Source organism: Sander lucioperca, chromosome 6 (assembly GCF_008315115.2).
Source record: "Sander lucioperca isolate FBNREF2018 chromosome 6, SLUC_FBN_1.2, whole genome shotgun sequence".
NCBI classification, from domain to species: Eukaryota; Metazoa; Chordata; class Actinopteri; order Perciformes; family Percidae; genus Sander; species Sander lucioperca.
Window position 1 is genome coordinate 18,901,459 of NC_050178.1, and position 12,477 is coordinate 18,913,935.

At 39.0% G+C, this 12,477-nt stretch overlaps 1 protein-coding gene across 1 annotated transcript; it reads left to right on the forward strand.

Annotated features, from left to right (window-relative positions):
• The first annotated feature begins 288 nt into the window (after nucleotides 1-288).
• On the forward strand, nucleotides 289-5,356 carry LOC116034492 (bladder cancer associated protein). Its single transcript, XM_031277179.2, has 2 exons — nucleotides 289-485; nucleotides 3,750-5,356. Exon 2 carries the CDS (start codon nucleotides 3,985-3,987, stop codon nucleotides 4,246-4,248), a length of 264 nt encoding a protein of 87 aa, XP_031133039.1. The 5' UTR covers nucleotides 289-485; nucleotides 3,750-3,984; the 3' UTR covers nucleotides 4,249-5,356.
• The last annotated feature ends 7,121 nt before the right edge of the window (nucleotides 5,357-12,477 follow it).

The window sequence follows — 12,477 nt, forward strand, 5'->3', positions numbered from 1 at the left end:
GAAAAGTTGAAGAGTTACATGTAAGAAGATGCAGTTATTCTAGGTTAAGATTAGGGCATACAGGACCCAATGCTCCTTCATATATGATGAGAAAGGCAGTGCTAGATAAATGTGAGACTTGTAACTGCAAGGGAACTGTTGAACATGAAGATAGAAAGATGTCTTTCTTTTCTTGGAAGACAGGGTGGTAGATTTGGGAAAGGTATCAAAGGACTGTTAGAGACAAACCATCGTAGCCTACAGTCTACACAGTCTGGGGGCGAAACAAGTACATGCTAAAAGTATTTTTTATTTATGTATTAGTGTTGTTTGTTTACAGTCATGCTGTTACACACTCCTGTACAGTAGGGGGCGCCATGCACCTTAAACGTTGGTTTGTAGCCCGATAATAAAGCTAAAGAAGAAGACGAAAGAATCCGCTACGTACGCAGTCAGTTTGGTGTTGATGGTTGCTACCTGCTGAGGATGAGCCCACAATATGTCAGGTTTGTTCCATTTATTTTACAAATGAATTCAAACACAGACCCCAACTATTAAAAATACATCTACGTGTCTCACTTTGATAGCTGGCTGGATTACGTCGGATGTAACGTTACATTCGCGAAATCTTATGTTTTTCAAGCTAAGCTAGCTTGCTAACTAGCCTCCGATACATGCTATTCTTACGTCTACGGAGTAAACCTTTATGCCAAACTCCGCTCCAAGCTTGTTGTTTATAGTAGCTTTGCTTCTAACTTACTGAACGTGATCTAATACCTTCTCTGAAATGGTAACATAGTTTTGAACTATGCTAGCTCACGCTGGTAGCTAGCTAACGTTACCACCACGCACGACGGTGACTATTGGAAGGCGATTGTAAATGAGACAGTTTTAAATGTTAAAATTGGTTAACAACAGATGTTTTTTGTTGTACTTGCAGTATACCGAAATAACGAGCTGCTTCCTCGGGCTCTAAATGTAGTTTGTTTGACATGTTTTCATGCGTTTGAGTTCAACACTAAGCCTTGCGACATTAAACTGTTCGATTTTTGAATAGGGTTTGGTTTTGCACTGAAGCAATGGGCTAGCGTTAGGTAACTTGTTCGGACTTAGTCGGTCTCTGTCAACTAGCTAGCATTACGATTGGTCAGTCCCGTAACAAACCAAAGGAAATAACCAAACCATGTATCGTTATTTAACTAACCTAGCTAGCTAGCTAGCTGTTTGCGGTAGCAATATAACAAAGGTAGTGTTAACGTTACTAACGGTGCCCAGTTCACAACTGCCAGTAAACGTACGTTGTCCAATTAAATGTTTGCCAATTTAACCTAGATAGCTAGCTAGTTAATACTAAAGCTAGATAGTTATAGCAACATCCTTATGTTGCAGAGTTAGGTAAACATAAGGTAGTGAGTGATGCCAGCAGCTGTAACTGGCAGCAACTCTGCTTTTGTCCTTCATCCAGCCTCAGCCAGTTTCCTTGTTGAAACCAGCAGCTTTAACGTTGATTTCAGTGCACGTTGTTTCTCTGACTAACTTTAACGTCTCTTGTTTCCGTTCATTTGATTCAGCCAAGCCGATTAATGTAATTAGACAGTTAATATTAGCCATCACATAAAAGTATTGTGACAATGGGTTGTTTAGTGCGTAGCTAGTTAACGTTAGCTGATCGGCTAAGCTACGAGTATCCGACCTTTACAAGGAAGTTACCAGCAAATACACATGTTAATAATTGGCTAAATGTTTACTTTTCGAAGTCATTAACATGGGCTGGGACACAGATTAGTGACGCCTGGGTTATTGTGTGGGTGCCAAACCCATAGTAACTATATCCTGACTAACTTGCATGTCAGACGAACTCTATCCTTTTTAATGTCTATAAATATACCTGTTCATAACTTTGACCTGTTTCTTCTAATGCGAATATATATATATATATATATATATATATATATATATATATATATATATATATATATATATATATATATATATATATCTGCTCTGCAGTCATATGTAGCCAGGGTTCAAAACAAGCACTATCCACCAGCCAAATGCTGTTTAAATATGCAAGTGGCTGGTAGATTTGCTTCACTCACCAGCCCAAAAAATCTACTAAGTGCCTGGGGAAAAAAATGAAGCCATTTGGCTGGTGGTCAAAAAAAGTAAATTTTGAACCCTGTAGCTATTAAAAGAGTGGCTGCTAGTTAGAGCTGCGCAGATTAATCCATTAGACTAGAACTATTACATTATTTGCCAACTATTTTGATAATCGATTAATTGCTTTGAGTACATTTTCTATAATAAAAGTTAGGGATGCACCGATACCACTTTGTTTTCAAACCAAGTACAAGTACTTACATTTGGGTACCAAATACCGATAGGAGTACTTAATAATACCATTACAGTTCTAACATTGTTTTATTTTCATCAGATGTTCTTCTCATCTATCTACAACTTGATGCTGTTGCTGACATTTTAACATTCAACTTTGTGTTTTCATAAACAAACATGGCACTGCCGCCCAGTTCACATACATGCTCAACTGACGAGGCGAGAGGTTAGGCGCGGGTGTACATGACGCTCGACACCGTGCGCTACGAGCACGCACGGAGACGTTAATGCTCAGCACGTTGTTTGTTGCGGTACTCTCCGAAACACCAGAGGGCGTACAGACAAAATAATCAATCTCATTAGGGAAGTCATCCCTGATTGGCTCGCTCTGACATTCTTACCCTAACCATAACCAATCCCACTCCTCTTGCCTAAACCTAACCAACCCAACCAGAGCAGGCAATGAGTATTAGCCATTCAGGGATGAGTTCCCTAATGAATATTCATGAGTCTTCCCCTACCATTCTGCAAAAAAAAAAATAGTCTGCCTGGCAACAGTAGTAAACACATCAGTGTTAAAAAACAGACGTACCGCGAAACATTATGTTTATCTATTTAGGCTAATGTCCCGTTGCCATAAAGTGGTATCGGGTGCAGTTGTATCGGGGTAGTTTTACGAGTACATGAGCACAGTATCGGACCGACACCCGAGTACTGGTATCGGTGCATCCCTAAGTTATCCGATTACAACTTTTTTTTTTTTTTTTTACTCTTGACAATGATCAAAAACATTTTTTAAACCATTTTCTGACATCTTTTGACCGGACGACTAATTGATTAATCTAGAAAATAATCAACAGATTTATATCTTTATATGTGATTAAATAATCGTTAGTTGCAGCACTACTCCTAGTATAGTTACAAAAAGTTCTCTAGTGTTGCTTTAAGTTTAAAAAAACAAAAAACAGGTATCAAATGAAGGACTCTATTGGTATCTGTATTATAATAATTATTTATTTTAAACGATAGCCAGCCCTAGTCAGGGCCTAGCCTAGTATGTTGTCGAATAGGTCTAGAGCTGAAAGGGTTAGTCGATCTGCAGGAAAATAATCTGCAGCTATTTTGACAAATCAATTAACTTGAGTCGATTTCAAGCAAGAAAAAAACATTTCCTTGTTCCAATTTCTCAGTTAAGAGCTTACTTTTTCATATGTGCCGCTAAATGGAGTACGACGACATCCCGCTGGGCTCTTGGAAAAATGTGATGGACGTTTTCACTATTTTTGGGCACCAAATAGACCAAACGCGTAATTAATACAAGGTAGATTGAGTGACAAAAATACTTGTTAGTTTCAGCTGTAATTGGCCAGACTTTTCCAGACGTGTGGGATTTGAAGTCCTCAGACTTGTCTTCTCTTTCCTCCTGCTGTCTCCAGGGCTGACCTGATCACAGCAACGTCTGGCGACTTTGACGTGTTCCTCCACCGTCCCAGCTCTGTTGGGTAGGACGGCGCTCCCTCTTACGGTCTGCTAAGGTCTTTTCCCCACCCCCTCCCCCACCCTTTGCCTGCCACATCCACCTCCTCCAAAGACCTCCAAACAACCTGGGATTGTTCTCTACCAGCCCTACAGAGACCCTCTGCCAACGCGCCGCATTTAAAAAAAGGAACAATGTATTGCCTACAGTGGCTACTTCCGGTGTTGCTCATCCCTAAGCCGCTGAACCCAGCGCTGTGGTTCAACCACTCCATGTTCATGGGCTTCTACCTGCTCAGCTTCTTGCTGGAGAGGAAGCCCTGCACCATCTGTGCCTTGGTCTTCCTGGCCGCCCTCTTCCTCATCTGCTACAGCTGCTGGGGCAACTGCTTCCTCTACCACTGCCAGGACGCCACACTTCCAGACGCTGCCCACGACCCGGCTATTATCGGGACCTAGGAGAGAAAAAAAAAAGGGGATATCAGGAAGAGGGAATGGGGAATGGGGGGGGGGTGGGGGGGTGCAAAGGGTGATGAGGCGTTGCTGGAGAATGATACTGCCATACTAAAGAGGGGATAGGCTACACTTTGGGGGGGTGGGAGAACGGTGTAGAGGTGGCGATGAAGGACTGCTGGAGGGGGATACCGCAAATAAAGAGAGCGCTCTGCCAAAGGCGTTTATTGAAGAGGAAGAAGAGCCAGTTCAGAAGGATTACGGGAGGCTGCTTTGCCATGCTGTAAGACAGACAGACTTGACTTTGAGGTGGTAGGAGGGGGAAGCGATGTCAGAGGAGACAGGAAGGGAAAGGGGGGAGGGGGGGTGGGGGCATCCAATCTTGAAATGCATAGAAAGGAAAATTTCACCTTCTGCAATTTTTTTTTTTTTTTTTCTTCCAGCATTTGAATGAAAATTAGACAGTATATCCACCACATGTGACGTCTACCTAGAGTGACCACTGTGTTTCAGTATTCTGGTTTCTTTCTAGCACTCTGGCTTGACGACGTCAGACTTTGCTCAAGAGAGACGTCGCTTTTGCCAAAAACCTGCTAAATCGTCTTTTCAGAATGAAAATACCCTCCACCTCAAACTGCCAAAAGTAACGCCATCCTGCTAAAAGCTCCAGACCGAGTCGGATGTTCCCAAGATTCACTGGCAGCCATGCTTGCTTCTCAGTCCCGTACCGTTGCGGTCGCTGACAGGCTTTATACGCCAGGTAGTGTTAAGAAATTCTTGGCATCTTGACATGGTCCCCCTCCAAGCTCTAGAGAAAAGAGGGGCAACATGTCTTTTACAGTCCAACCTGACCAAACTCTGTCGCCACTTTGGCTCCGCACACGTAACGCTATCCTCAACAAGGAGAGCACACAGACACTGGACAATCAGTTAACTATGCTGTGAGTAACTTTCTTTGCCGCATCTCCACACAAACGCATATCAGAAGGTGTAATGATGCTGAGAAACTGTCCCATTGTTATTACCCACAGTGCTCTGCAGCTACCCCTCTCTTTGTCTTCCTGGCTCCTCTTCCTTCTCTCGCTCAAAATAAATTTATTTAGTTTTTCTTGTGCATGGGTTGCTGTTATTCTTTACACACACACACACACACACACACACACACACACACACACACACACACACACACACACACATTTTAATTAATTAAAACAAAATGCTGATAGTTTCCAAAGAGTAAATTAATTTGGATGTGTGGGGAGTGTCTGTACGGTGTATGGAAGAGAATTTTTTGTTATGTGCGACAGGTGTGTATATTTTGTGTTTGTGTGATTAAGACATGCTGATTCACATAAAAAGTGACAATACACAAGGTTACAGAACAGTAAATGGTCAGTTTTTTTTGTTTATGAATAAGCAATACAGTGCTGGTTAAGAAAATCGTATCGAATTCTGACAAAAGTTTATTGGTAATGAAAAGGGCAACACTGTCATAATGTTTCCTTGTGTATCACTGCTGTAAGTGTTATGTTTAGCTGCCAGACTAAGGTGTGTGTGTGTGTGTGTGTGTGTGTGTGTGTGTGTGTGTGTGTGTGTGTGTGTGTGTGTGTGTGTGTGTGTGTGTGTGTGTGTGTTTGTTCTGTCGCAGTGCTGACCATCCTCACTGCTACGTTCTTGCTTTGGTTTTAATTTAAATAAAGTTTTTCCTCTCAATGTTAAACTGTGTCTAACTCAGTATTATCTTCTTTTTGGTTACTCATTTTTATGTTAAAAGTTTTTTCTTAGATTTTTTTAAATTATGTTCTACAGTACATCATTGCTTTTTTTATATGCTTAATTCTCCTGCCGAAAATAGTAGTTCTGACAATGGCACACCATGTGTATTATGCATAAGCTACATTAGAAAATAAGGCTGTTCTAAAAGTATGCTGTCTTTATCATCTCCCCCCCCATACATTTGACTGCTTAATATTGGCTACTTAATATTTCTCAGTAGATGATAATAACCCAGAAGAAGCACCTTCAATGGTCGATACTGTCGATACCGAAATGTCACTTAGGTGCAATAAGTAACTTGTCATTATTACATACTATAATTTTATCGAAGCTATATTTTCTTGATAGAGAGTCACAAATAATTTAGTAATACATTTTCGAGGGTATCTTCCATCTGCAGGTCTTTAAAGAACTAAAGAATTACTTCCAGTGTCTTCTAAAAAACACATTTTAGATGGTATTTAAAAAGTCTTGAATTGAATTAACGTATATATTATCTCTTGTATTGTTGGTTATACGGATGTCCTATATGAAAATTGGGATTGTTTCAGTGTTGATGGTTTCAGTCAGCTCCATCAGACCTGAAGCAAACACTCACTACTGCTAGCTACAGTAGCTAGGAAGCTCATCGTGTCATAATAAGCAAGTTTTGATTCAGCAACAACTTTAGTTTTAAATTAATCCATCTATTTATTTATTTTTCAATTTATATTGTTAGGAATTATTGTTTTATACAGCTGGGAAGTACTGAAAACTCTAGGCCATATCATCCCTACAGTTTTTTTATACTTTGGCTGCTATGACTGTGAAATAGGTATTAAATTGTATTATATGTGGTAAAGATCCTAAAAAGTATAACATTTCAGTTTGATGAACCTTAAGTAATAAGCAAACCGTAAACGAGCTGGATGTGGGTTTCAGATGATGCAACTTTAGTATTTTTTTTACATTTAAGAGAATTTTTATTTTCACAATACAGTTATACGCCTCAAAGTGGGTATCAAGGAAATTATTAAATATAACTGCCTTGGAAATGGCAACTTAAAAGTATCCATAGATCATTTTCATTGCATAAAAAATGCTTTTTGGTTATAATAGACTTCTATTTTTTCTATAGTTTATGATTAAAGTCCCAGATACTATACTGCAATCATTTAATCATCTGTTTACTGTATATTAAATGTATCTGAGGTGCTGTATTCCTCAGTGTGGCTGTCTATGCAAAAATGCCTTTAAAGTGTTACTAATTAACTTCTCTAACTGCAAATGTTTTTGTTTTTTTCTGGAAAATTATTTAATTGTATGTTTGGTGAAGCTTTACAAATATGTAGAAATAAAAGTTAAGTGTCTCCTGGTCAAAATGACATGATTTGAATTTATAATATTTTGTAAATGCATCTTGACTTCCTGATGCAAAGATATTGTAGTAACGTTATTTTTGTTTCTAAGCACAGTAAAATTACAGCACAGAAAAAAACAGCCATATGATTGTACATATGATTTGTTTTCCGGAGATGTCACTCATTCTTTCTGGCCAATCAAAAGTCTGGAAAGTTGGTGTGGGCAGAGTTTACCTTTGACAGTTGGAAAATGTTTGTGAGCTAGCTAAAGTTAGCCGTTTTCAAGTGCTTCCAGAAATTGGGATTTGAAAATATTATAGTCTTTGCTGTAAAATATAAACAATATAGCACCTATTAAATTATATAAATAACGTGTCAAAACAAATATCAAATGACAAGATAAATAAAACCACTGTTGTTGGAGGAGGGAGAAGTTAGCTAATCCTACAGGAAACAATGTTAGCATAGCTAAATGAAGCTAGCAGGACAAGGGACTGCCAAAACGACAGCCGCCAGCATCACGCCCGCAACAACTCTGCTTCGGTTTTCTCACTGGACAGCCGAAACGAAATAAAAATGGGAACTGTCACATTTTCTTCCGTCAGGGGTGTAAAATGTGGCACTTATTAATTCCCTCCTACACTGACAAACTCGAATGACATCTTGGAATGTGGAGAGACAAACTGGATTACCCAACGCGTTTTCGGTCAACAATTCAATATTGGGATTTAATCTTCCAGTTCCCGTATCACTCTTAACACCCTAAGGTAAGATAAAACCATATAAAAGATCTTTTATGCCCGCCGTGGCCGTTAAATTACAATACATGCGTGCAATACATGCGTGGTCGTTATGATTATAATTAGGGTTGCAAAGGGGCGGAAATTTTTCGGTAAATTTCCGGAAACTTTCCATGGAAAGTTTAGCTGGGGAATTTTGGAAACATTCCAATTTGGAAACTTTAATGGGAATAAACGGGAATTAATGGGAATGAACTGGATATTTTTAATATTGCTTTCCATGGAAAGTTTAGCTGGGGAATTTTGGAAACATTCCAATTTGGAAACTTTAATGGGAATAAACGGGAATGAATGGGAATAAACTGGATATTTTTAATATTGCTTTCCATGGAAAGTTTAGCTAGGGAATTTTGGAAACATTCCAATTTGGAAACTTTCATGGGTATTAATGGAAATTATGGGAATTTGGATGGGATGTAGTCCTTATGCTCAAATTCAGTACTGTCTTCAATCTGCTGTAGAATGTTGGATTCTAGAAATGATCTGTGCAGTGGGTGTGCTAAGCTAACCATCAGCGCTGTCTATTGTTTCCAGCCTATCAAGAACAAATGGGCTATACAATTAACACACATAGGTTAATAGCAATTGGTTATGTATTTACCCCCCCTCCCCAAAAATAAAAAAAAACTCCCCTATTTTAAAAACTAAATGTTTGCAAGTATGTAGTAGCCTATGCTGATTACTGCGTGCGTGCATGTCATTGACGAATATAGGGAGGACATTCAACTTAAGTTGCATTAAATCAGGTTGTTTTATCCAAGATTATGCTGCAAGATGGGTTTTTTCAACTACATTTAAGTTCCCTGTTATAGACTAACAATATTAAAAATATTCAGTTTATTCTGATTAATTCCTGTTAATTCCCATGGAAAGTTTTTAGCCAGCCCCAAAGGAAAATCACCAGCAGTCAAATCCTCTCTAAATGGGTTTAAGACTAATTTATCCAACAACAGTTGAACAAGCAGAACATAAACTTGAATATGAGAGCCAATCTCAGTTTTATCTCCAGAGTCAGGCTGTACCGGACTCTCCCGGTGATTTATTTAAATAGTAATATTATTTGTTTAACCAGTTTTAAGATAAGATAAGATAGACTTTATTAATCCCACACTGGGGAAACGTTTGTTAATTTGGGTTTTATAGTCAAGCATAATATACATTTTTGTTTTTCAAATTGTTAGAAATAACAGCAAAATGCATATATTTCTGTCAAATAAGGTAACACAGACTCATTGCCTTTACTGTACGCGGACCGATCATGCTAAAACAAGCCCATTCTGAGCCAGGAAAACCCCTGTTATATATTCATATTAATAGCCTATCATAATGGATATGATGCGGTTAGTCTTCAGATAGCCGGCTTTGCATTTCGCACGGTTAAATCTTCTACTTGTACCAGGGCCTGTGAGATTGTAAGTAGCTTGATGGTGTTTAGGGTTGGTTAGTTTTCCTTTGGCTTTGTTGTTTAGGTCTGTACATCTCAGCCTATCATAAGCCTGTGCTCCCGATCTGGTAGTAATATAAAGAAACGTAATGTTTGTTTGTAGATATTAGACTTTGAAAAACAAAATACCCCGGCCTAGGTGTAAGCAACACCACTGGCCTGCTCTCTAAAAAGGTTAGTTATTGCCCTGTTTGTTTTATGATGTTATAATATATAAGTGTTACTGATTGAGAACACAGGTGGCTTGAGGAATGTCAAACTGAAATAACACATAGCAAATCAGCAAACACGTGTACTGCTTATTATCCCAAAACAACAGCTAACAGGTGTTTCTAATGATGAGGATTCCTCGCAGATCACAAACACGTTTATCCTGTGCATGAAACAAAAGGGAGGGATCGCTATGAAATTTAGTACACACATGTTCCCCAGAAGATCAATCCTAATATTTTCCGTAACATCTTTGGGACTTTCCGTCTAGCACCACCATGAGGTTGACATTTGTGGTTTTGAGTGAAATATCCAGACTACAATTGGATGGTTTGCGATTAAATTTGGTTTAGTCATTCGCGTTGTTATCGCTGTTGATGATCACTTAACCCTTATCTAGCGTTATCATCAGGTCGAAATTTGAGTAGCCTACTTATTTGACCAATACATTGGTTAATGGTTTCATACTTCCAAAACTAATGTCATTCCTATGTGCCACAGGTGTTCTTTGGGTTTATTGGTAATGTTTGCAAAATGCCGAACTAAGATGGTGAACATACTTGCTAATAGACCCTGTCGGTACACGGTCTGTGCTGCCTGCACAATCCGTCCTGCTGCATGATAATCATGTTTTACCGAGGACACTACACGATCTGTTCCACGCTAGCCTCCACCGGGAAGCTAACGTTAGTTTAGCTAACAGCTAATTCAGCTAACCGCTAGCTGAGACAGCATGTAATAACTTTAAAAGACCCTCAAAATAAAACCTGAAAAGAACCGTTAACATATAACAGCTGTTACGGTTACAGTTCTACTTTACTTATGCTCATTTAAAATACAATCAATCACTAATTGTCTTTATTGCTATTACTGTAAAGTCATAATTTAGCTGTAGCCTGCTTTTCCCAGTGTTTAGTTTGCGTTAACGTTATTTTAGACGGAATCAAGTTGTCAGCTAGCGGTTAGCCGAATTAGCCGTTAGCTAAACTAACGTTAGCTTCCCGGTGGAGGCTAGCGTGGAACAGATCGTGTAGTGCCGTATCCTCGGTAAAATATGATTATCATCTGCGCATGCGCGAACATCTTGCGCATGCGCAGGACGGATCGTGCAGGCAGCACAGATCGTGTACCGACAGACCTTTTTCACGGCAGACATGTTGACATGTCGTCGTAGGAAAAGCACAAGTGTATTCAAGACCATTAATGATGGCTGCATTCCACTTAGGAGAGGCCCTGGTATTGTGCATGCTGACTCACTGAAATAGCTTACTGGGACACTTGATGGAATTGAGCCATCGTTAAGGTTATCAATTTCAGCTGTGCTTTTCCTACTACTACTACTACTATAAGTCAAATGCTACGTTTACACGTGGCCAGCTATTTTCAAAAATAACATTGTGCACAGCTGTCAGTTTTCAGAAAAATTTCCGTTTACATGTACCCGTATATATATGCCGTCAATGCCATCAAGAGCATGCCAAACCTGTAGGTGGCAGTGTAACGAGAAGCTCAAGCCCACGTTAGCCAATCACAATCCCGAAAATAGCAACAACAGAAACAAATCACTTCCTCTCTCTCCTCTTCCTCACTTCCTCGGCTGCCTAAACCTCCGTTTGTCTCAGTTTACATGCAAACGTGCAAACAAAGTATTCCAAAATCTCCACTCTGGCCGGAAGTTTTCGAAAGAATCGTTTTCAGAGGCGAATTCTCAGTTTGCGTGTAAACGAAGATCACAAACAAAGGGAAATGTGTGTACGTGTAAACGGGGTAAAAATGTCTGCTGTGAAAAAGGCCCATTATCATCATGTTAGTGTGCTGATGTTGGCATTTAGCTCTAAACACCGATAGACTTTTACTCTTGTTGGTAAAATTCCGTCCTATAAATGTTTTCCTGACTTCCTCTACCCTCCTGTTGTCGTTCCTTCTTTTTTTCTTCCAAATCTCTCTCAGCTCTTCATTCTTCCGTTACTTCTTTTTCTTTTTTTTTCTCCTACCATGCAACTTTGCAAACAATTCTGGGTGTAAATTCTGATTTTAGACATCCTGCTTTTGCAACAGCAGCTAGAAATGTGCTAAAAACAGACGTACTATACTGCTCAGTGTGTCTGTTTATTGAACCAACACAAAGACTTGGTGTTCAGTCTTTAAGTCTGGGAGGTTTTACTAAGTGAAATCTATTCTGAATTGTAACATGGTAAAAAAACATATAAAAAATGACTTTAAAATGTTTAGTTTCTTTTCTTCTGATTGTCTATTCCTGATTTTTTTTTTTTTTTCTTTTTTCCAGTATTGTTTTTACAAATCATCGAACCAACAGGTCCTGGTCACAGTTAAAAGACCGAGCTGGTTCTTGTTTATATCCTGAACATCACGGTTTCATTTTTGGGCCTTATCTGCATCTGATTATCTCAAAAACAAAACAAAAAACAAGCTGTGTCTTCCTATGCTGTTCTTCATTATAAGCATCCGTTTTCAGTTTGGGATTTGGACAGAAGTTTTCCAACATGGGACCTTTGGTATGCTGGGGATTTTTAAGGTTTTTATTTCTTAGAATATTGTCAGGAGTGAATGATCAGTTTTAAGCGTACTGAGTTTCTTAAAAACTTATTTATTTAACTATTTAACTTAATTAGGGTTTCTTATACCCTAGTCTATATCCACGACG